General features: G+C 37.2%; 1 protein-coding gene and 1 non-coding gene across 2 annotated transcripts in view; both read left to right on the forward strand.

The window, feature by feature from the left end:
- LOC139710260 (uncharacterized) overlaps positions 1–26,852 on the forward strand; it is a 127,643-nt gene extending 100,791 nt beyond the window's left edge. The window contains exons 68-69 of the mRNA XM_071622191.1: positions 17,499–17,584; positions 26,576–26,852. Of these exons, the coding sequence (XP_071478292.1) occupies positions 17,499–17,584; positions 26,576–26,852 (363 nt within the window). The remainder of the gene's footprint in view (positions 1–17,498; positions 17,585–26,575) is intronic.
- On the forward strand, positions 809–968 carry LOC139710281 (U1 spliceosomal RNA). The gene has a single exon (XR_011709447.1). It is a non-coding gene; the product is annotated as a U1 spliceosomal RNA (small nuclear RNA).
- Positions 26,853–27,496: the final 644 nt, after the last annotated feature.

Raw genomic sequence — 27,496 nt, forward strand, 5'->3', positions numbered from 1 at the left:
CCCGATATGAGAAAATTGTTAAATCGTAGAGAGAACGGCATAGTGGAACGGGGGCTTAGCAGCGAGTGACAGATGATGCCAGTGACAAAATCTTGGTTTGAGAGCGCACCAGCAGATTTATATATTTTGTTGTTGTTGTTTTGCGCGTATCGTACTAATCTGAAGAAAACGAAGGAAAATTCATGAAACGTGTAGGCCTATAATATATATATATATATATATATATATATATATATATATACTTATTTTTTCAACTCTCAAAGTCATTCCTTATTTCCGGTGGGGAAATCCCCACTTTGTCCCCCGAGAATGGTGGCGCACTTCACCTTTAAGCAGACGTCGCAGCAACCACAGGCGTCCTTCACGGTTTTCCCATCCGGGCAATTCACTTCGTTCACTTCGGTGCAGTTTCTGTTGTTGGGTTCTAAGTTCCAGCATGGGCACGATAGACCCTGGCACCTGGGAGCATAATCATAACAAATCTATACGATTGTAATAATAATGTATGCTCTCTATAGAACATTGACAGAGACGACGTGTGAACAGAGATGTCAAAGACTGAGGGCGGAAAAAGAGAGGATTTTGAAAGACAGAAAGGAGAAAAGGATATTCTCTATGTATAGTAGGTAGACACTTCAAAGTCCCATTAGGTCTACAAAAGAGTTTTTTTTTTTCAAACTAGAGTTGTTGCGCTTATATATATATATATATATATATATATATATATATACATACATACGGCCACAACGTCCGATCATCATTTGTTATTACTATTTTTTATTTCTTAGTGATTAATTAACTAATTACATTATTTTAGTAAGAATGTTAATAGTTGATCAAGAAGGACGCACTCCTAGGGCGAGGCTTGCCATTGCACTCCGGCTTGCTGAACCTTGCGATTCCCCCAAACGTGGGGAACTCGGGCGTATAATTTGTGGCAGTGGGCGTATAATTTGTGGCAGCGCCATCCCTTAAATAAATGAATTATAATAAAAGATTGTTGTATAGTTAGCTAGTTAGTTCCTCTGGTTAAAGTGGTCCTAGCAAAATGATACCGTTGTCGACGTATCTTCTGCCAAGTCCTATCCTATAACCCGTACTATCTAGGGTACCTGACAATACCCCGACGTTATCCAGACATTACGCAAACAACCTTCTCAAACGCTCTCGAGGGAACATTCCATTGATACACTCAACACTTGTAAGTGCGCAATAGTCCAAAGGAAATGACGCACCGCTCGCCGATCACGAGCATGAATTGTAACCCCTCCCCCTCCCGGCATGAACGGGTAGGTTGTTATGGAAATCCCTCCCCCTCCGGGAATGAACGGGAAGGTTATTATGGTAACCCCTCCCCTTCGGGCATGAACGGGTAGGTTGTTATGGCAATCTACCTATATAGTGAAGGTTTTCGGTGTGTGTCTGCTATGTTAAAACGGTTATTCAATAAGCAAGTTCGGAGTTAGCTCATGGGCACATTGGTCCGAATGACCTTTCTTTTTTCTCAGTCGGTTAAGGGGCTCTTCACTCGTTTTCAGAGCGACATAATGTATAAGCTTTACGCAACGATTTATGGTATTCATCAATCCTGCTTAAACAAGGAATGAACTCGCATAGACCAGATGGCCAGAATGATCCGTCAATTAACACTTGGGAAAGCATCCATTTCATTATCTTACATTGAATGTAAGAACAACCTCTTTCTATCGATATTGCCAAATACCACTTTTGCTGTCAGGTGGATGTGCTGGCAAGCAGCATTTATAAGGATTACATGAATAATCATTATACATAATAATACATCACAGACGCTTATCCCAGTGACTTTCAAAACCAACGTGCCTGTTGGTCCGAATGACCTTTTTTCTGTTCATGCGCAGAGTGGAACTCCGAACTGGCTTATTCAATTCAATTCAATTCAATTCAATTTTATTGTCCGTTTCTGGATATTTGTTTTGTTTGCATGCATATCCGGTTACATCGATACATTATACATATACAAACCACACGTACACATTGTAACATAGATACACAGACATGATAGACCTACAAAAGATATTATACATCAATACAATATCACTATCATTGTCATAGATATATAACATCAAAGAAGTATTTATCTGTATGAGTCAACATTGTACTGGATGTGGTGTACATGATGCGGGTGTATAAATATGTGTCAATTGATAATAACTATATAAGAAATGTAAACAATACAAATGAATGCATGTTTATATGTAAATAAATTATTGTATAACAATCTTGACGGTTACATACGTGTGTGTGTGTGTGCGTGTGTGTGTGTGTGTGTGTGTGTGTTTGTGTGTGTGCATGTGTGTGAAGGTACAAAAATGTGAATCTATGTGTTTTTGACCCAAAAAAAAATGTCCGAGGAAAGGAATTTTATTCTTCAGACATTGTCTCGAGGTTGTTGTTGGTAAGATCTGATGAAACAGGGCTTTACTGTCATGTCACAATCTGCCCCGTGAGTCCGCAAAAAAAAAAAAAAAATAATAATAATAATGGAAACCAAAACCCAAAGAGCAATATGCACTGATATGGATTTAGCGAAAGCACCAACATTTGTAGAACACATCGGTGAAAGCTTGAGGAAAATCGGACAATTGATGCAAAACTTGTCATTTTTTTTTTTTTTTTACATTTTGGTGTTGTAATGACTGGATAAGGAGACTACTAGAGTCCAGACGTCATGTATGTATGGACAACCAAAGAAAATTATAAAGAGAAGTCCACAAAAACGATTTTTTTTTTTCATGAAAATTACACATTCCAACAACTTGACATTGATTGATATAGCGATTTGTCGTGTGCTCTCTCGATCATTACGCAGGAAAAATGAAAATGTGTTGAATTTTCTTTCTATTTTCTTTATAATGCTGTGTCCACACATGATGTCATAAAGTCAAGTAGTCTCCTTATCCAGTGGTTCCAACACCAAATGTTAAAAATCCATATAACTTTGCGTCGATTGTCCGATTTCCCTCAAACTTTCATTGATGACTATTTTGTTTTACGTGTTGCTGCTTCAACTCAATCCATATTGCTCTTTTGGTTTTGGTTTCTTTTAAATTTACGAAATTACGAGCCAGATTGTGAAATGACAGTGAAGCCCTGTTTTATCAGATCTTACCAACAACAACCTCGGGACAATGACTGTTTTCTTCTGCTTTCACTCAATCCACGTTTTCTCTTTGGGTTGTGTTTCCTTTAATTCAGTTACGTCAATTTTCATGCATGTTTTACGTAGAATGCTCTACCATTTGCAAGCACAGCTAAACACAAATATATAGGCAAAGCCACACAAATAGACACGGCATAACAAAATTCAGTGTTATCTGCAAGTGCAAGACCATTTTCTGCTTTGTGATTTTTTTTTTCTGCTTTACAGCTTCTGCCAATCTCTATTCCCTCCAGGTTACCTAATGCATTGAATGCCACGTGACGTAAATTCTCCACCAGTCGGCGGCAGTCCAGCACATTGCAACGCATCATTAATGCATACAAGCACTCACGTAACGTTGTAACTATGATTCATTATGTCTTTCTGATAGTGTGTATCACTGTAATTCCAGTGTCACTCTTTCCGTACCATAAGAGCTAGATTAATCTACTGAATGTCATTTCCAGTTCATAGTACTCTTACCGATATACTGCCACCAACGCCACGAGCAGGAGAAGGAAGACGAAATTGGTCTTCGACATTATTCTTGGAGGTTTGGTCCTAAGCGAAAAAAAAAAAAACACACAAAAGCACACAGAATGACAGACATAAGATAGAAAGATATTAGGAAAAGAAAGGAGGGAAACTTACTTGAGACACAGGTATATCAGTAAAGGTGTCAAAACTATTTTCTTTATTATCATCTAATTCCAGCTATTGTAGTATTTAATATTCGTATTAATATCCCACTCATTCCACCATGCATGAGTTCACAATTTCTTAAGTAGAAAATCACAACACGTAATATAGGTTTTGCTTTTCTGTAATTTTTGACAATTTTGGGTCTTTAAAGGAAACGGGACAGTCAAAACTATGCTAGTAATGCTCAAGGCCATGAATTAAATTATTAAAGTGCAACAATTTAGCAGGGAGTAGGCCCCTATGATTATGGTTTTTACAAAGAAGACAACCTCTATAGGAGAAGCATTTCTCTTTACCCCGTTTCGTATTTCGCTTTGTCCCGAACGTCCGGGCAAAGTAAAATTTTTGTACTTTTTAAAGTTCACATCATTTGTCATCATTGATAATTTGAGGAAAAATTCTACTGTCACTTATTCGTGGTAATCCTAAAGTAAGATTACAAACCAAAGTACAGTATGTCCCCCAAAAAAATTGCAATCAGATATTCACATTGATAACACCCAATAAGATTAAACTGTCTAAATGCCACTTCAATGTCTTGAAATATAACATCTTAGCTCTATTTTGCAGAAAACCCCATTCAATTTGGTTAAGCGGTCACAGAGTAATGTGGATTGTTGTAAAGCATGTCATGAGACTGATTCTCACTTCGATGCTCTTGTGTGTGGATACAATAGACAAAACTTGTGGGCTATGAGTTATAGTTTCATACCCTGAATTTGTATTTAGATTGATTCACTATTTTTAAAGATATCATTGCGGAGCTCCCGTCGTATTTTTTGGGGGGACATACGGTATAACGTTTTGTTGTACTCTGCTACGTATTAATGTTTCGGCTGGACGAAATTTTATGGTCCAATTTGTTCCGGATTCCCCTACATAATAAAATATCCTTTGGCCCAACATGAGGTGACATAACAAGAAGTAAACAACAACATGAAACCATATTTGACATTTGATTAAGTCTGAAGGTCGAATGTGTATGACGAATGAAATTCTGGCTAATGACAGACACAAATACCACGACGCAAACATGCGCAAGTGGTAATGTATTGTCTACGTTATTAAAAGGTAAGTGTGTGACAATGTCACATCGTGTATCAAAATGAAAGAAAAGAACAAGAACAACACACATTGTGTAATATTAATCATCACATTCTATTCAGCTTGAATGTAATACACATTTTTAATGTTGGAGGCAAACCATAAAGATGCAATGACCAACATATACTTTGATTATTCACTATAAATGTTGCAATGTATAATGATTGCGTCACGCATAATGAGGTAATTGTATGTGAATCATAATACCCGGATTGCTGTCCAAAAAGAAAAAAAAACACTTTGCATGACTAAGGAAAATGTCATGAATACTTTAGAAAATATAACGATTAGAAGTACATTGATATTATTATGATGATGATAATATAAAACAAATCTCGATGTTTTGAAACGTGGAAAGAAATGGCAAAGGAAATGTAAACATTCTTCAAAAGGGGAAACTAGAACTCTGTACTCTTGCATTGTGATGGAAGCGTTCCTACAAATGCTTCGAAACACTATACAGACTTAAAAACGGCAGAAAATGCGCATGTTTGCTAATTTAGTTGAATGGAGGACAAAACATTAGTACAGTAACAATAACATGAAAGAGTGTTTGATCCCAACTTACAAACGGCAGTCAATTGAAGAAGCTGTGACTATTTCGAGGGTGAAACGAAGAAATGAACAGTTCGCAACTTGACAAAAAACTATCAGACAGCCAACCAGGAGTAGTAAGAGATCGGATGTTCAATGAATGAGAATCCACTGTATATCTGCTAGCACCACCGGCTTGCATAGGCTGTTTTATAGAAATAGGAATTACGAGAAAATCCTATCACGGATCATCGCCAAATCCGTTTCGATCGTTTTCGCACGTCGATTGAAGAACGATCTGTCAACAAGGCGTTAAAACTGATTATAGTTGTACGAAAATATTAATCATAATAATCATGCTTTTCTAGTTTCGCAGAAATTGATCTAAAGCAGCGAGAAAGTGTGTGTGTGTGTGTGTGTGTGTGTGTTGTGTTGTTTTGTTTTGCTTTTGTTTTTTGCTTTACTTGTGAAGCTGCTAGAAGTGCTCGAATTATGTCACGGATATGTTATTACACCCAGTAGCATCTTGAAGGAAACGATCGAAATCGATCTATCGAAACTGTCTATAAGGAATCACTTTCAATTTTGAATACATTGCGTGTAATTTGATTTTTTTTTTTAAATGTATGCTTATTTGTGTTCTTCATTGCGTCATTCTCATTCCTTCCAATATAATTTTATTTCGTTCTGTGGTAACCCATATGTTTTGTTTCAGTTTCTTTTAAAGGTAATGTTTACCTTCGGGAGCAGTGATTTATAATGATTTATATATGTTCGAGATATCACATTTGATGTAGGTCAGTAACTGTATATCTCAAAACATCCTACCATGAATTGCCACCATATATTTTTATAAGGAGATATCGCTTTTTTCCGTCAATAAAACATAACTGTAGACGGTTTAGTCTAGAAATATTTTTATCATAACTATTGTTCAAATGTTGTATATCGAACAATGATAATAACATTGATTATTTAACATTTTTGTTTGGTTGTTTCTATCATTAACTTACATTTTAGAATTATCTTGAAGCACTAAAGCTGGGTGTTTTTTTCATCTACAATGGTAAAAAATGTCTTTACTTCAATATGCCATTGTGGCATCATATTGAATTGAATTATTGATCAATTAATCAGTTGAATCATTTTTCTTATTCTGTTTTTTTTTCTTATTAGACATACTAAGCCAATAAGGCTTTTAGACCCTTTAAACAACACCATTTCCTGTTCCCAATAAGGTCCAAGTATGTGACGTAATAGGGAGATGCCAGAAAAGATGGATAACCTGCAACCGAGAAGACAGGGGAAGAAAATTAATTGTTAGAAAGAAAATGGTTCTTGCACTTGATATACTACCATTCTATGTTGTATCCCGAGACTTTACTTAAACTCTTTTAATAGTAAAATCCCTATCCCACTTCTAAAGAATGTAGACCGCACTTAAAATACTTTAAACATAATTATTTAAAAATGAAATTGAAATTAAACATAATATATGTTAAACTTAATTACTTGATTTCTTTGCATATAATCAGAAATTGCATGTTTAGCCTAGTCCTTACAATGCATGCTATGTGTAATGTGTGTACTGGACTAGCTTGGCCTTTTGTTTCTATAATAGTCTATGCCATGCATTCTTCAATTCATACGCATCGCTAACTTTCTCTTAATGTGAGTTTTAAATTATGAACGTTACATAACATATTACGGGCTACATAACATTATGTAGCCCGTATATTGCTACACTATAGTCATCCGGGTCTGTCAGTATTAAATAATTTTTCACTTTCACTATCTGGACCATGTCCCATCACATTCCAAAATATGCAACAGTGCCTACATGAGGACCTGGGCCCTGTTGCATAAAACCCTTACCGCTGGACTTACCGCTCCTTTCTAGCGGTAAGTCTTCAAATTAGCGGTAAATTTTATAATCCTTGATGCTGATTGGCTGTGACGCCTAATTTTGACGGTAGTTACCATTGAAATTCAATGGTAAGTTTTATGCAACAGGCCCCTGGTGAAAATTGAAATAATTGTCATTATCATTGATATTGTCTTTATTATTATTATTATGATTATGATTATTATTATTATTATTATCATTATTATTATTATTACTATTATCGTTATTATTATTTCAGTTCGACATGCTCCAAGCGAAATTCATTATCTTTTCAGGTTAAATTTTCAGATTTATCATTGATTATAAAGTAATGATAGCGTGCAGCTTGCGTGCCGATGTCGGCGCTTCCGAAACATCGGCATCGATGTTCTGAATATTATTTGTCTATACGTTTCGCGGGTAGGCCCACATGCCGCCAGCCGTCCCACACTATTCAATATCGAGACTAAAATGTATTGGACTTATTAGAAGGCTGGGCGCTGATGACGAATTAAAGCTCCAGTTTACTTTTGGGAGCAGTGATTTTAAAAATGTTCAAGACATCATATTTGATGCATATTATGTGTAGGTCAGTTGCATTACAAAGCATCCTACCCTCTAAAATCTTCGCTTAAAAGCCTAAAATAAAAGGAGATATGACTGTTTTTCTCAATAAACCGTAACTGTAGACGGTTTAGTCTGGAAACATTTCTATTGTAAGTATTGTTCTCATTTTGAGTATACTGATTCAAATTTTCACATTGGTTGTTCATACATTCATGATTCATTCAACATTATAGAAATGTTTTGAAGCACTAATGCTTGGTTTTTGTTTCATCTGCAAAATAGTGGTAAATTATGCCTTTAATCACGCTGTGTCTGTTTCTGTGGCAAATGCATGCTTTGGCGTTTTTCCTTTCGTATTCCAGCAGGCATATTAAAAATCAATAATTAACTGAGGTCATGTCTCTTGAAAAGCAAATATCGCCATTGCATATTTGGCTTTTAATGCAAGAGTCTGGGATATTGAGAAAAATGCACTACGTTTAGCACTCCCTTCGTAAAACTTGTACATCATTACGACCACTATTGTGTAGATGACAGGGATTTAGTGTTCTGTTTTGCTGTTGTTGTTGTTGTTGTTGAAATTCTATTGTTTTGGATTTTTTTTTTTTTTTACATTGAATGAATTAACAATCTCGTTGTATTGATATTGCCAAAATAATACTTTTGCTGTCAGGTGGAATGTGGTTGCAAACATCCATTTACAGGATTACATGAACAATCATTATATCACGGATGCTTATTCCAGAGAATCTAAAGACCAATATGCGTGTTGATACGAATGACTTCTTTCTGCTCATCCGCAGAGTGGAACTGCAAACTGTTTTTTTTTTGTGTGTATCATTTTTGTGGAGTACGATTCATCATTATTACCTTATTTACATTTGAGGAATCCCAAAAATATGACAATGTATGACGAGGTTTGTTTGGCATAAAATGTGGTCACGGGCGGTCGAACGTGCACACATATACACACACCCACACACCCATACATATACCGTGAGATAAATCAATACCAGCTCAATGCCATAGGCTTATATCCCGCGAAATTCTTCATTCACTTACTAGCTATCCCACAACACATCGTCATAATACACACATCATAACCATCTATTCAAAAGACCAACAATCGCCCAACCCGAAACAACACCGTATATCTGCCGTACAGAGAAACACAGGTAATCGTATATGCCCTTCAGTCTTCCCACCATTCACATTGCGTGGATTTATTGTAAAGTGCAGCTTTCCTCCCGTTTCTAGTGTGAAACTGGGTAAGTATGTATGACTCTACGGAAAATATGAATACATGGATGTGCGTAACTATGTAATGTATTTTTCTGTATTGAATTACACGCATCGATTTCATATAGCCAGCAGCTATAATACGCGGGGCATCTCTGTTGCAGATATCAACTGGATGGTACGGTTTCGGTAACGTTGAGGTGGGGCTACAAGTTTCCAACAGTTTTGGTGATGATTTTTATTGAGATAATGAGAAATCTCTTATGAGATATTTATGAAAGTGCATTATATGACGGATTCAAAGTTTTTTGTTTCTTTTTTTATGAAAATCCGTTTTGAAATGGCTGAGATATCTACAAAAAAAAAACAATCCCAATAAAAGTTGGCCACATCTTTTAGGGCCGCTTTGGTTTACTTTTTTGTTGGATGTCTCGGACACTTTTGTATCCCTTTATTGATTGTATTCTCTTAAATATTGCAAAAAGTGGTTTCTAGTATCTTGCAAAAAGTTAAAGGCTGAATCTTCACCTCAGCTACACTGCAAAAAGTCCGGTGTTAAATAGTGAACACCGAGCTGGTGTTAAATTTTCGGTGCTCATTTATGGTGTTAAATCAACACCTCCGGGTGTCATTTCCAAATATAAAACTGTTTTTTTCAAGAGTTTCTTAGTAACTGCACTTCTTGTTGATTTTTAATTTAAACAAGACAATCAAGAATTTTACATTAAAATACTAGATTTTTGAAATAAATGTGAAAATAATTTGACACCACAGTAACACCAGCTGGTGTGGTCCCTTATTGAAGCTGGACGGGTGTTAAACCATTGATATAAACACCAACAAATATCAAATCAACACCATGTGGTGTCATTTTTTAATTAACACCAGTACAGTGTCAAAATAACACCAGGTACAGTGTCAAATTAACACCACGAAGTGTCAGGTGAACACTTTTCAACACCATCACAGTGCATTTTCTACACCTGTGGGTGTGGTCCTCCATTGAAGTTTGATCGGTGTTAGATTTAACACCCATGGTGTTAAATCTAACACAGATGTTTTTACAGTGTAATATCATACCATCCGCGGTTAAAAGCTGCAGATATTTATACTATCAGCATTCACCTGCATTCATGTACATTGGATTGTGTATATCATTCTCAACAATGTATTTCACCATTCTGAGGGTTTAAAGGACAAGTTCACCTTCATAAACATAAGGATTGAGAGAAGGCAACAATATTAGTAGAACACATCAGTGAAAGTTTGAGGAAAATTGGACAATCGATGCAAAAGTTATGAATTTTTCAAATTTTTGTGTTGGAACCGCTGGATGAAGAGACTACTACAGCTTGTGAGTCATATGCGTACAACAGTATCAAGAAAATGTAAAAGAAAATTCAACATATTTTCACTTTTTTCGCATAATAAAAGAGCACGTGACTTGCCTCTTTCTATAGGCAGGGGGAACAATATTATCCATAACATTTGTCGGAAACGAGTCAGGGGAATGTGTACTTTTTTCAAAAGATGGAATTTTGTGAAATTCTCTTTATATTTTCCTTATATTGTTGTACGCATGTGACATCTAAGTTATTCATACACTGCAGTAGTCTTCTCATCCAGCGGTTACTGCACAGAAACTTCAAAAATTCATAACTTTTGAACGGATTGTCTGATTTTCCTCAAACTTTCAATGATGTGTTCTACTAATATTCCTACATTCTCTCAATCCTTATGTTTATGAGGGTGAACTTGTCCTTTAAAGATGTTCATGTACTAAACAGAAGTTCTGTACAGTCATATTCAAGCCTTAAAGTTCGAAAGGTCGGCAGATTTAAAACAGCATTACAAAAAATTGTCACTGGATGCAATGTGTTTCCCTAACTTCTATAAGTTATACATTACAAACAACTGCCATCATTATACGATCTAATCTATCTCGTACTACGGGAGAGGCCCGGGTTTTGACATAAATGTTGGAGATGAGGAGGATGTATTTGTAATGTATTTGTAGTGTAAATGTATTTGTAATTGTAGTAAGTATTTTTGGAAGAAATTCTTGAGTGGTCCGCAATCTACAAGCACAGCTTTAGTAGACCTCTCAATTCTCTTCTTTTTTTTTTCTCCCCAAAATATAACTTTGTATTTTCCTGTGCGTATTCACAATTTTTTTTACTTCTTTTAGTTTGTTGACTATTTTACTGCATATAATATGCTTATGTTGGATTTTCTGATTTACCTCGTGTTATATTTGGTTGGAAGAAAAAAATGAGAATGAAATAAATTCATTGAAATTCAAATGATAATTGGTGGGCTCTATACTTTTTATTTTTGCTGAAGAAAATCCTTGAATAGTATTATGATTTATACATATTGATAGGGACCTATATTTCTTATGGAACCACGTCGTATAGATTATACTACAATAGCACTGAAAAATGAGAATTTTCCTAAGAAAAAAAATAATGATAAAAGTGACGATGATAAAGTGATATAGTGATGATAAAATTTTCCTCAAGGTAAATAGAGGGAAAAGTTTAGAAAGTTCATAATATTTTCCCATGCAAATAACATGATTTTCTCACTACCTAATTTCATCAGAAATGCACTTTCTCAATCCGTTGGAAGAATTTCTGCGAACGCGGGGAAAAATATGGTTATTATGATTAATATTTCCGGACACTGAATCAGTTTCAAAGCCGTGTTGACAGATTTTCCTTCCCTCGACGTGCGAAAGTGATCGAAATGGATTAGGCGATGATCCGTGAAAGGATTTTCTCGTATCCAATGGCTATTAGACAGCTCAAGCCGTTGATGTTATAGTAGCTCTCAGAGGGGATACATCTTCCGCGGACATTCTCGAATGCTTATATACTATACATGACTGTGATCAAATTGTGATAGATATCATCTACTTCACGATGATAAAACTTCAAAATAAATACGTGTATCATAAAGTTAGTGTAATTCATAAATCTGTTGCACGAGTCTTGATGTGGAACATGGTCACCGTGTACCTCACACCATATATAACACAATAGTACACTGCAAAAAGATCGATGTTAGATTTAACACCATGGGTGTTACATCTTACACCGAACAAGTCAGAGGACCACACCGACAGCTCAGTGATGTAGAAAGTATATACGCAGTGATGGTGTTGAAAACTGTTCACCTGTCCATTAGTCGCTTAATTTGACACTGCAGCTGGTGATATTTGGACGCTGCGCTGGTATTGATTCAACAAAGACACTCCATGACGTTGATTTGATATTGCTGGTGTAAATGTCAATGGCATAAACACGATCCCAGTGTCACTAGGAGACCATACCAACTGGTGTGACTGTGGTGTAAATGTTTTCACAACTTTTCTTTTCCCCCAAAATCAAGTACTTCATCGGAAAGTTCGTATTCGTCTTGCTGATGTTCAAAATGAAGAGCTAATAACTAAATATCTATCTATTTTTTTTTTTTTAAGTGACACCCAAAGGTAGTAATTAAACACCATACATGAGCACCGGAAATCAACACCAGCTCGGTGTTTCATATTCAACTCGACTCTTTGCAGGGTATATACAAGTTATAGGACTCGCTGTTGACATGACCCAGCATTGTCAGAGAAACTGCAAGAATGCGATTCACCCCTGCTGGGCTGTCTGTGATATAGCTTTCGCAATGTCAATATTCTGCCTTCTGACCCGGGTCGGAACGGGTACACTGTACATGTATATCAATCCTGCATGCTATAAGCAAACAACCGAAGGTGTCTGCTGTCGACAGGGCCTTAATTTTTGCTTGGTGTGGGGTTTTGTTTGTTTGTTTGTTTGTTTGTTGTTGTTGTTGTTGTTGTTGATGATGACGATGTTGTTATTTCTTGTTTTGTTTCTGTGCTTTTTTGTTTTGTTTTGCTTGCTGTTTTATATATACTTTGCTGTGAATAGTGTGTTGTAAAAAACAATGGCGGCACGTAATGTTTTTTTTTTATGGCGTATGCGAGGTTATATTACAGTAGCTTCAATTAAAATATCAATCATACATATTATACAAAATAATGAAAGATGATGATTATGACTATCATACTTGATAACTTTATACAATAGTCACTGTACCCATGTTATGATGGAAGTGATGATGATAATGGTAATTATAGTGGTACTAACGAATATGACACCAATGACAATAACATCGACATTAGTATGAATTAACTATCTTACAAATATACCTGACTGATATCAGTTACCACTGGTATCAAATTCAAGAAGTAATACCACACCCGTATGACTTTGTGTCGGTTTTGTCCTGATTGTGGTTCATGTACCGGCATTATATGCTTATTTATAGATATAGTTATACTTATATATGATATACATGTAATTCATATAATAAAACATATACGTGTACATTTATATTCACAACTCATTTTTTTTTTCCTTTCTGTGTGTACGTGTTTAAAAGATAAAGCCCTTATACTGCGTGGGGTGGTCTGGCTATGATTATGCTCTAGTGATCTGTCGTCACTAGAAGTAATACCTGTAACTCTGCCCGTATGAGATGGGTCTGACTGGTTTTTTTAAATTGTATTGTATTTTGAAAGCACACGCACACCTGCACTTTTTAGGTACACATTACACACCCAGCAGTATAAGTACGCACTTGCAAAATGCACCTAGCTTTCAAATCGAAGTACAGATCATATCAAACCAGGGGCGTCACCAGCTTTTTTTCAAGGGGGGTGCGTTTTGACACTAAATGTTTACGAGATTTTTTGGACAGACATATGGAATATAGGAAGCTCTCAATCCCTAGACTTCTACTGTTTTTTGAGGGAAACCAAGCGGGGAAGGGGCACCGGCGTAGCTAGGATTTCATCTGGGGGGGGGGGGGGGGGGGGCTAGTATGCGAGGGAGCGAGCAAGGGTGGGGGAGGGTGTGGAAGTGCCGGAGGGGGTTGTACCCCCTATAAATGGATTATGGAATGACGGTGTGAAACTACAAATTACTGGCAGCGATATCAGGAGAATGGCATAACGACTACATGCGAGCGAGGGGAGCGAGCAAGCTTGAAATTTTTGACATTTTACAGTCCAAAAACTGCCGTTTTATAGCCATATTTTATTGCTTTGTAAATTAAGGGGAGGCGCACCGGGCGCAACTGCTGGCAATTACTGGCAGCAACATCAGGTGAATGGCATAATAATCAAACGCTTAATGCGAGCGAGCGAAGAGAGCGAGCTTGAAAAATTTGACATTTTACAGTCCCAAAAATGCCATTTGGAGCCATACTTTTTCGCTTTGGAAATAAAGGAGGGGTGGGGGCGCAACTGCCGGTAATTACTGGTAGTAACATCAGGAGAATTGCATAACAATTAAATGCGAGCGAGCGAGCTTGAAAATTTTGACATTTTACAGTCCAAAAACTGCCATTTGTAGCCATATTTCTTTGCTTTGGAAATTAAGGGGGGGGGGGGGGCACACCGGGCGCAACTGCTGGCAATTACTGAAAGCAACATTAGGTGAATGGCATAGCAATTAAATGCGAGCGAGCGAAGAGAGCGAGCTTGAAAATTTTGACATTTTACAGTCCAAAAACTGCCATTTGGAGCCATATTTTTTCGCTTTGGAAATAAAGGAGGGGTGGGGGCGCAACTGCCGGTAATTACTAGCAGAAACATCAGGAGAATTGCATAAAAATTAAATGCGAGCGAGCGAGCTTGAAAATTTTGACATTTTACAGTCCCAAAACTGCCATTTGTAGCCATATCTTTTTGCTTTGGAAATTAAGGGGGGCACACCGGGCGCAACTGCTGGCAATTACTGGTAGCAACATCAAGTGAATGGCATAACAATTAAATGCGAGCGAGCGAAGAGAGCGAGCTTGAAAATTGTGACATTTTACAGTCCAAAAACTGCCATTTGGAGCCATATTTTTTCGCTTTGGAAATAAAGGAGGGGGGGGGGGCGCACCGGGCGCAACTGCCGGCAATTACTGGCAGCAACATCAGGAGAAGTGCGTAACAATTAAATGCGATCGAGCGAGCGAGCGAGCTTGAAAATTTTGACATTTTACAGTAAAAAACAAACAAACTGCCGTTGTATAGCTATATTTCTACGCTTTAGAATCTAAGGGGCCGCATCGGGCCCAACTGCTGGCAAATACTGGCAGCAATATCAGGAGAGCATAATGATTACATTCGAGCGAGCGGAACGAGCGAGCTTGAAAATTTTACATTTTACAGTCCAAAAACTGCCGTTCTTAGCCATATTTTTTCGCTTTGGAAATTAAGGGGGAGGGGCACCGGGCGGAACTGCTGGCAATTACTGGCAGCAACATCAGGTGTATTGCATAACAACTAATGCGAGCGAGCGAAGAGAGCGAGCTTGAAAATTTTACATTTTACAGTCTAAAAACTGCCGTTCTTAGCCATATTTTTTTCGCTTTGGAAATTAAGGGGGGCGCACCGGGCGCAACTGCAGGCAATTACTGGCAGCAACATCAGAAGAATGGCATAAAGATTAATTGCGAGCGAACGGAGCAAGCGAGCTTGAAAATTTTGACATCATCTTTTACAGTCCCCAAACTGCCGTGTGTATAGCTATATTTTTTCGCTTTGGAAATTAAGGGGGGGGGGGCACCAGGCGCAACTGCCGGCAATTACTGGCAGCAACTTCAGGAGAATGGCATTACGACTAAATGCGAGCGAGAGGAGCGAGCGAGCTTGAAAATTTTGACATTTTACTGTCCAAAAACTGCCGTTTGCAGATATTTTTTTTTCGCTTTGGAAATTAAAGGGGGGGGGGACGCCCGGTGTGCCCCTCCCCCTGGATCCGCCAGTGGTAGTCCAGGGTGTGGATTTATGTTCATGACTGGGGGAGGTATGGCCAGCGAGGTGGCGTCGAAGTGACCAAGCGGGGAAAGGATGTCCAAAATCTGCACTTTAGAGCATCCCCTAAAATAATTGTGCGTGTTTGTTTGTGTGTGTGTGTGTATTATATACATGGAAAAGTTAGGAATTAGCCCAGGTCAAGTCTTTTTATTGGCAATGCTAGACATTTTTATATAGACCAGTATGTAAAGCAACACTGCAAAATGCAATGATCTAGCTTTGATAAAACGAAGCGTAAGGTACAAAGGTGTACATTCTACATCACATTGCGCAACACTGTGGCGACTCTTCGTTCGGATGTACTGAGTACACTGCGCACATCCATGCTTAATGCCAACCAGGAATCACAATCTTTTGTCGGGTCCGGGCTTTTTGAACAATGTTTCACACTATATACCTATTTAATTATGGTTAAAAGAAATCACAGAAAAATATCTTATTTCTGGATCACCCTTTCATTCAAAAGCAGTTTACTAGCACTTGAACTACTATTTCGGTAAATCTTTTTTTTTTTTTTTTTTTTTTTTTTTTTTTTTTTTTACCAGCGGATTGGGTAGGGGGCGCACCCCCCCCCCCCTCCGTAGTTACGCCGCTGCTTTTGGGTGAAATGATTGGACAGATTTCTTGATTCTAACAAAAAAGCAAGAAAATCTTTTCATCGCGGGAATTATGATTATGTGGGGTGGGGCAAATGGTGCGCTTGCCTTCCAATATTTTTATGGGGGCAACATTTTTGTTTTCTTTCAAAAGCAAGAAAATCTTTTCATTTCGGGAATTATTAATTATGGGGGGGGGGGGGCAAAACTAAAATATGCTTGCCCCTCCATTTTTTTTTATTTTTTTAATGAAGCTAAGGCTCGCTCTTGGGCTGGCAATATGGATTGGTCAGAAGTAACGTACACAGACTCTACATACTTGTAAGTAGCACACGTACATGCAAACGTTTATAAGTGGTTCGTATCGTACAGATGTACAGTACGGTCGATAAATAGTAAACACTGTAGAATACTAATAGATATGTGTAAAATCAGTGCTGCCAGAACCAGGGGTGCGAATTGTTTTTGCCGACGATTTTCTGTGTGTGTGTGTGTGTGTGTGTGTGTGTGTGTGTGTGTCCCTGGTGCAAAATATGAAAAAAAAAAAATAGAGAAGAATAATTATTAGCGTCTGGCGTTGAGGTCGCTCGCAGACTTTTTTTTTTTTTTTTTAAGGATCTGAAGGGGGGTGCGTTCGCACCCAACGCACCCCCCCTGGTGACGCCCATGCAAACACAGGAGTTTTGTACGATCATCAATAAAGAGCATTTCGACAGGTGTTCTCCTCTCAGTATAGATGCTATTCTTTGTCACCATGTTATTGTTTATCCCATGTGTTTTTTCTGTTATCATTTTCTTTACCAGGATATACCAGCCAAGAATCATGTCGAGGTTCACCTCCATTTCGCTGTTCCTGCTGGTGACGTTGGTGGCAGTAGATCGGTGAGAGTGTTAGTGTCCCTGTCTCAATACAGGGACACTATAGGGCTCACACCCATAAATATTTCCCCATATAGGGATGTGTGTTAAAAATCAAATTTCAAAAAAATTCTGTAAAATAGCTGGGAGAATTGAAGTATTTCAGCTTCACTAAATTGGATAAGTGAAAATTTAATGTACCCTTTCATCCATCAAATTTTCAAGGTGGATTCTTCAGTCCAAATTCTGTCCAGCGGTCCGCAATGCCAGACTACGAGTTCTTGTCACTCAAAAAATCACCTATTTTCCGTACACGTACTCAATGAAATATAATCCCCTCAAATTCCATCATAAAAGCTTTCATCTTCCAACCAAAATGCAGTTTGTAGAGGAATTTATACTCAATATCTACAGCTATTCAGTTTTTTGCCAAACTACATCATTGATTTTTAATTAATTTTTTTCTTCATTTGTTTTGGTATCTTTGGTACGAATTTGTGAAGGGGTCTGGGACAGTCCATTTGATTTACAGGTGTGAGCCCGTTAGTGTCCCTGTCTCAATACAGGGACACTGAGTGTACGAAATGAAACGTAATACTATTTGCTTAGTGCCGGTAATAGATATACACTATACACTGCAAAAAGCCAGGTGTTAAACAGTGAACACCGAGCTGGTGTTAAATTTTCGGTGCTCATTTATGGTGTGAAATTAACACCTACGGGTGTCATTTCCAAATTTTTAACTGTTTTTTGAAGAGTTTCTTAGTAACTGCACTTCTTGTTGATTTTTAATTTAAACAAAAAAAAAATTTACATTAAAATACTAGATATTTGAAAAAATGTGAAAATAAATTTACACCAAAGTAACACCACCTGGTGTGGTCCCTTATTGAAGCTGGACGGGTGTTAAACCATTGATATTAACACCAACAAATATCAAATCAACACTATGTGGTGTCATTTTTGAACTAATTCCAGTACAGTGTCAAAATAACACCAGGTACAGTGTCAAATTAACACCACGAAGTGTCAGGTGAACACTTTTCAACACCATCACAGTGCATTTTTAACACCTGTGGGTGTGGTCCTCTATTGAAGTTTGATCGGTGTTAGATTTAACACCCGTGGTGTTAAATCTAACACCTATGTTTTTACAGTGTAGTAACACTGCAGTGTGGCATAATGGGGTTGCCATGGTAATAAGTCATTAGAAACATGAACTGAGGAATAGAGGTGACGCTGACTCTAATAGTTTTGCTATTCAAATAATGCATTACAATGTGAGAGGTCGAATCGGCATCACGTTACATTCGATGTATTCACTATGATGTACGGATATGTATTAATTTAACCTTTATATGAAAGGCACCAAAAAAAAAGAGAAAAAAAAAGAAAAAGAAGAAATGCTCTGGTAGATATGATTTGTGACTGTACACCAATATAACTAATGCATTACGTATCGGGGAAGTGCAAAATGATGTATGCCATGTGCACTGTCAGTCATTCGACCCTTGATTGAAAGTCATTCCCATAATGATGTGGGTTTTTTAATCAAATAATTTCAATCTCAAGAACTTTTCGCAATATATTCTATTAGTATTGCGTTACCGTATGATAGCGTGAATAAAGCGCGCACTCACCTAAGCACAGTGAAATAATTACATACCTAGTCATAGAAAACTTTTTGCTTTAACCCTAAAAAGGCCGGGGGAGGGGGGGGGGTTGAACCCCCCCCCCCCTCCACATTTTTCGCGACTACTCCGCCGCGCGATTTTTTTGACCTCGCCGTTCACAGACTTTTTACTTTCAAGTCTTGCGCATCTTTTGACACAATTTTCGCGAAAATCGCGGATACCGTTACGACGCTGCGCGACCTTTTATACATGCCTGTCAGACCGAAAATGGCTCAAAACGTGATTTTGTGTATAAAGTCTATGCAAATTGAGTTTTCTCTTCTTATTCATAAGGATATGATTATTTTCACTTTCATAGGCTGAAACTAATTGATTTTAGCATAATTATGCTTGAAACAGGCTCTGTCATAAATTTTGAGAAAAAAATGAAAAACAAAAGGTCGAAGAAACAAGGAAATACATAAGAAATTCATAAAACAATAAAATACATAAGAAATTGATTTTGATGCCAGTTTTTTTTTTCATGTACATTGTTAGGAATGCTACAAAGAATGTTATCACCAAAATTAGGATTCTAGGAGCTTTAATTTCTGATTTAGAGCAAAAAGTATATGACTTTATGCATATTTTATTAACATGATTAATCATTGTGATGAAAATTTCCATTTTTTTTATAGTATGGTAGATTACGCGACAGGTAATGTATGTGTCAATTTTCATGGTGATCGCGCGAGCGACGGCCGAGTTCTCGGGGGGGGGGGGGGAGGGGTTGAATCAACCCCTCCCCGGCCACAGAACACCCAAAAAAGCCAAGCCTGGTTAGGGTTAAAAAGAAAAGTTCTCCTGTACCCCTTGGCATGAGGCACGCTGGTCAAAAAATGTTTGCTATTATTAAAAATAAAGAAATATTTCAAAATGTAATAGGCCTATCTTCCTTATTTCTCATGCGATCTTAAAATCATTTTCGTATCCTTCTATAAATAGAAAATACTAACATTTTTTTTCTCTCTCTTTCTTTTGAAGTTTATTTATTTTTGGGGGTGATCCCCTCGTACACATTATCAACTCATCGCTTACAACTGGCCATGTGCCAAATAGCATGAAAATTGCGAAAGTAATTTCTATTTATAAGAAAGGGGAGAAGGATGATGTCAATATTATTATAGACCCATATCTTTATTATCTTCTATTTCTAAGATTCTTGAAAATATAGTGTACATCCGGACAGTACGTTTTCTTAAAACCTGCGACATATTTTCAAGCTTTCAATTTGGATTCAGGGAAAATCACAGCACAACACACGCGTTACTCGCCCTTATCGACAAAGTTACACACGCACTCGACACATTTTCACACACAATAGGTATCTTCTTGGACTTCTCCAAGGCCTTTGACACGATTAACCATGGAATAATTCTCGCCAAATTATCCCATTATGGCATACGTGGAAAGGCCTTGGAGTGGTTCACTATAGTTACCTATCAAATAGATCTCAATTTGTACATGTCAACGGCTTTGACTCTGAAAATAAAACGATTACATGTGCTGTTCCACAAGGGAGCTTACTATTCCCATTGTTATTCATTTTTTATATCAATGATTTTCATAGATCCTCGGAGAAACTATCATTCATATTATTCGCGGATGACTCTAACCTTTTCTTTTCCCACCCTGACCCAAATATCTTAGCAAGAACAGTAAATGAAGAACTGAAAAAGGTTATACAATGGATATACGCAAATAAATTGTCATTAAATATTCAAAAAACAAAATTTATGCGTTTTAGTATTCACTCTATAGATAGCCTCCCAGGCAATATAACATTTGATACTATACTCCCCTAGAAGAAGTTTCTACCTTTAAATTTCTTGGTGTTTGCGTTGATAACACGCTTTCTTGGAGGATATATCATCAACCGTATTGATAACATATGTAAAATTATATACCCTTGTGTAAACAATCTAAATCTAATTATAAAAAGATATCAAGACAGCCTTGGATCACGAAATCTCTTCTTAGGTCTATTAATAAGAAAACAGATCATTTTGTAGATACCGTAAATCCCCAAATGTTTCAACTAAATCTCGTTATGTTCGTTATCGAAATACGCTGACCTCTACGTTACGCTTATTAAGCAACAGTATTTTTTACCGACAGTTCGATAGATGCAAATCTGACATAAAGAGTACGTGGAAGGTGATCAACACAGCTTTAAAATCCAGCACTGAGGTGAATTCCCCAAATCGTATTCTAAAAGAGGGTCGCGTGATAGACAATCCAGGGGAGATGGCAGATGTATTCAATGACTTCTTCCTTAACCTTGGGCCAGATCTTGCCAAGAAAATACCTCGCTCCGGGACACCTTTTCATTCGTTTCTAAGGGATAGGAATGCACAGACTTTGTTTTTTGTTCCTATTGTCGAGGAAGAAATCAAAGAAATTGTTCGCATACTAAATAACAAGAAAAGTACAGGTAATGACGGAATCTCAGTTTTTCTTTAAAAAAATATAATAACTGAAATAATTACTCCCCTTACTTTTATCTTCAGTCAATCTTTGTCAACTGGAAAAGTCCCTGAAAAGATGAAAATTGCTAGAGTCGTTCCAATATTTAAAAAGGGTGCTAAAGAATCGGTTAGCAATTACCGTCCAATATCTCTTTTAACTTCAATTTCAAAAATTTTGGAGAAGCTTGTTCACAAACGAACTCTTAGATTCCTTACCAATTGCAATATTCTTTCAATTTTTCAGTTCGGATTCAGAAAACAGCATAGCACAACCCACGCTTTGTTAGCTTTCATTGACAAAGTAGCACATGCTTTAGACGACGCTTCCCATACTATAGGTGTTTTTCTCGCCTTCTCGAAAGCGTTCGATACGATAGACCATGATATTTTGCTTTATAACTTAAGCCATTACGGCATTTGTGGGACAGCTCTAGATTGGTTTAAAGACCACCTTACTAATAGAAAGCAATATGTTTATTTAAACGGTCATGAGTCTCTTTTGAAAACATTAACTTCTTGCGGTGTCCCCCAGGGTTCCCTACTTGGCCCATTATTATTTATTTTGTACATAAACGACCTCCAAAATTCGTCTCAGATTCTTTCTTTCATATGCTTTGCTGATGACACAAATTTATTTCTTTCACATCGTAACTCTAACACGCTTATACATATGTTAAACAATGAACTGAAACTTGTTCAGTCCTGGATCCGCGCACATAAGTTGTCACTAAATATTGATAAGACGCATTATATGCTGTTCAGCAATTCTCTGCAATCTGTTTCTGATTATGTTAAGATCAATGGTATCAATCTAAACCAGGTAGATAGTATCAAGTTTCTAGGACTTTACATTGATAGTGATCTATCCTGGAAAACCCATATTGATTATCTAAGTAAAATTTTGTCCAGAAACATCGGAATTTTAAATAAGTTGAAATATTATTTCCCCATACATATATTACAAATTGTATACTCAACAATGATTTCCCCTTACCTCAACTATGGAATTCTTGCATGGGGTAATTCGTCCAGATTTTTGCTTGATTCGCTTTTCCTTCTCCAAAAACGCGCCATCAGAATTATCAATAACGCCCGATATCTATCTCATACAAATGATTTTTTTTCACAAGAATAAAATTTTGAAATTGACTGACTTGTTTGATTACAACCTAGGTATTTTCATGTATAAATACTCCACGAATGATCTTCCTGATGCTTTTCTTCACATGTTCAAAAGAAACTACTCAGTTCACAATATCCCACCCGCCAACGGGACGCTTATCACCTTCCACGTGCCCGAACAATTTTCGCGATGAAAACAATTATGTATGCGGGACCGAAATACTGGAACGATCAACCCTCTGAACTCACAGGTTGTTTATCACTATCATCCTTTAAATGCAAATTAAGACAGTGTTTATTGAATAATTACATTAATTAAGCTCATTGAAATCTGTTTTGTGCTGTACAGGACTATCCCGCTGTACTGTATTCCATGCAGGGTTGTTGTCATGTTTAACCAGCTGTTTGTGCCCTCAAATTCTGTCACTGTGTTTATGACCTATTGTATATTCTTGCTTCTTTAAGACAGTTTCGGCGAGGTAACAGCTGGTATTTTAATTCTCTCTGCACTGTAACTGGTTTTGAATGTCTTTTTTTTTGGGGGGGGGGGGGGTTTGCAGGTGCATGTGTTCCCTCCTTAATACACGAATGTATACATTTCTAATACTTTTTAAACCATATCATTGTTATTATATTTTGAGTCATATTGTTATTATTGCCAGAACGACAATGGCTCATCCGCCTACAGCATATGGCTTATCCGACCCCAAATCTGCATCAGAGAAGAATTTGCTATATAACTGTATAATTGTACTTTTTTTCTCTATGTTTCGGTCATTGTTGTATACCCGTGCTCCCCATCTTAATCTTTAACTCGATTTTAACTGGGACCTACGCTCAACAAGCTCGCTTTTAAGTAGGTTCCTTCATATTTCTTTAGCATTCATTCACAGATTCCAAACTTCATAGATCGACCACTATATGTTTTATATATTTGCAATATTCTATGTATGTCTCCAGCTTGATATCATGTACTTCATTTAATTTTGTTATATTTGATGTATTTTTTCATCGAGAGATATGAAAATAAATTGAAATCGAAAAATCGAAATCGAAATTATTTCACGTAACATTGGCGTAATGAACAGATTAAAATATTATCTTCCTTCATCTGCATTATTAACTCTTTATTCTAGTATGATACTACCTTATTTAAACTACGGGATCCTTGCTTGGGGTAATACATATCAGATATTACTTGATAAACGTTTTTCATTGCAAAAGAAAGTGCTCAGAATTGTTTTTAACCTAAGTACCCGAGAACATTACAGATCCTTTGTTTTTTTACCATAAAATACTAAAATCAAAGATTTGTATGTGTTTCAACTTGGCCAGTTCATGTTTAATTATAACAGCAATTTTTTTTAACCCAAAATATTCCACGACTCATTTCATCGAAACAGTCATGTACATAACTATCCTACGGAGCGACGATCCGACGAATTCCATCTTCCATTAATGAGAACCGCACATGCCCAAAATACATTTCTTTATACCGGACCCAGACTTTGGAATAATCTAGATAATAGTTTAAAAGATTCACCCAAATTCCTCACATTTAAATACAAATTTAGAAAACATTTATTATCTACTTATAATTCTAGATGATCTGAATTGCTTTAATTCATGCTTGAGGTTTCACCTATCCTGATGTCGCAGCACTTGGCGTGATCTGTATGCACTGGGACCTCAACTTCTCTCTTCTTTCCTCTTCCTTTCCTGTCTTTTGTTCTTCGTAGACTTCGTATTGTTACCGTCTTCTCTCTTCTCGGTACTGTCTCGCGTCTTATGTGTGTGGGTAACTGAATGTATGTACGAGTGTGTTGTCCTTCATATTTTCCCGATACACGCAGTTCAACAAACACTGTCTGGGCATTAGCATTGATACTCCATTCTTATTTCTTATTACTGCCGAAGCCAGCATATCTCAAAATAACTATATTTTTACAAATGACTTAAGTAATCTATATTTAATACAATAGCTGTAAAAAAAGAACCTTGAATAATTATATTGTTTACTCATTATTTATCTAGCGATCCACGTCCCACAAGCTTTGCTTTTTAGTGGATCGCTATTTTCCATGATTGAAGTTAATTTCTCACGAAGTATACATGCATTGTTCCCCGTAATTATATAATTATGTTGTTATGTATAATTTATTTCATATACTACATGAATCTTTTATAAACGTTTGGACAATATCATTTCATGACATGTATACTTTGTATTATGTTTTTGATTTTCGTTGCTTGGAAATAAACTATGATTGAATTGAATTGAAGATGCTTTGGGTTGAAGTGTCCGTCAAAGTATTTAACTTTTGACTGCTAAAGTCTGACCGGAGACGCACTGACTTATAGAGGCATATAGGCCTACAGGGAGGAACGAGGGCGAGCGGAATTCCATGGCGTTCATCATGAGGAGTCAATTGCCTGTCGACACGCCCATCTCACTCCGCGAGCGTTGGATTGACCAGCTCAGCGTAAAATTATTTTAATACAGACCGAAAACAAAATCTCAAGCACAAGACCATGCTTATTAATGTTACAGACTTTCCCTGACAATCATACATGGTTTTGTCACAAATGTATATACTAGTAGTTATGTACATATGTATGATGTACTGTATGCATGGCTGCTTTAATGTGTATGTACACAGGTTGACCAGATTAATGGAGAATATTCTATGTGGTATAGATATACTAAATACAGACAGGCTGACCAGATCAGTGGAGAATCTTCTAGGTGGTATACAGTGTAGCTATATACAGTACATGCATGTAACAGGAAATACATTATAGCTCACTCAATCTAGAATGATTTCACCCATTCTAGAATGTTCTAGGAAGTGCTTACATGTTTGGCTGAGGGAGGCACTGTCCCTGTAGCCCAATGTGATTGGTAGTTAATTTTGGCAATGATGTTATGCAGTGAGTCATCCAGGATTCCTGGAACTTGGACTTGCTAGTATGTTCAGGTGTGTGGTCCCAGGTTGGAGAGAGGTACAGAATGTGCTAGAAGGGGGTGAATGGATAGTATATAAGCCAGAGAAATTCTGCAGTAGGCAGAGTACCCAACACCTCTGCTCTGAGAGTTACGTCACTTCTGGCTCTGAAGCGACTTGTTATAGTCAGTCCTGTGTTACCTGCTGACCTGTTATGTTTGTGGAGATAAGGCCAGGGAGACATTTTGCCTGCAGATAATTAATTTGCCTACATTGGAGAAAGACTCTATTTTTGTGTCGATGGACATTGCTTCGGAAAAGCTGTGACGGGCTGGATTCCTAGTTGAACATTATTGAGCGAATCATCATTCAACGCATCGACTGGACGTGGTCGTCATAACGTTGGATTCTGCACATTTTGCTGTGAACATTATACCGTGGACCTATAATGTGGACATATACCCTGGATTAATACCGAGGATTATCGTAACCTGCGCCTCTGGATTTACGTCGGAGGTATCATTCATCGGTGCATCGCGGATCATTCATCTGTGCATCGAACATCGTATCTGGACACTACCAGGGAACTGTAGCAACTTTGAGATTTAAGATTTGGATGCATGTAAGTGATTCCATTACCGATTTGTAATTGTTTCTATTGATCATTGTTGTACTGATGTGACGCCGATTACCAGTCTGTACCCACAATATCACTGTTAATAAACCGCCTGAACATCAGTTGATTGTTTCTTTTGTGCGATCATTCTCAGAGTGATTTTGGTCGTAACAGTTTGTTGTTGTTTTTTCTTTCCCAGCTGCCTAGGGATCGCATGTCCATGCTGGGCGGTAGATCCCAAAGACTTGCACTGTAATAAAGTGCCTCCACCTCCTTGCCCGGAGGGAAAGAATATCGTGAAGGATTTATGCGGCTGCTGCGACGTCTGCTCACAGGTAAAGTGCGCCACCACGCTTGGGATGACCCGCACGGGGGATTCCCTCGTGACTGGGGACGATTTCGTGGGGAATGGCTTCCGAGAGTCGAGCCTTACACCCATGAGTCATACAGCCCACGAGTCATACAGTCCACTATAGTTACACAACATACGAGTTCGACACTGATTTGAATAATAAAGCCCACGAGTTCGACATCAAGTAAAACTGGCCAACGAGTTATACATCCAAAGAGTTCTACACTACGCCGAAAAAACAACAACATACAAACAAATCTTAGGAGACCGACACTAAAGCGAAAGAGGCTAACGAGACCGACACAAAAAAGTCCATGGGACCGACAGAATAAACAGCGCCACCTATACACCAATTAAAGGCTTGATTTACCATTTTTTCAGATGAAAAAAACAAAACAGCATTAGTGCTTTAAAATAGTTCTTAAATGTGAGTTTGGGATAGAAACTACCACTGCAAAAAAAAAAAAAAAAAAAAAAAAAAACTGAATTGGTAAAATCGATGTTAAGCATTGTTAAATATACAAAATGTGAACAACAGTTATAATAAAAATGATTCCAGACTTAACCGTCTACAGTTACGGTTTATTGAGAAATATACAGATATCTCCTTATACTTTAGGCTTTATCGGAAAAAAAAATGTATAATATATATATATATATATATGTATATATATGAAGAGTTTGTTCGCAAAAACCGATAAGTCCATTTTTGAAGATTTTGAAGTAGAGTCTCTCTCATAAAGTACAAAATAATACCTTTTAAATGAT

This window comes from Diadema antillarum, unplaced genomic scaffold, assembly GCF_040938485.1.
Source record: "Diadema antillarum isolate AM-2024a unplaced genomic scaffold, OU_Dant_1.0 seq00001517_RagTag, whole genome shotgun sequence".
Classification (NCBI taxonomy): Eukaryota; Metazoa; Echinodermata; class Echinoidea; order Diadematoida; family Diadematidae; genus Diadema; species Diadema antillarum.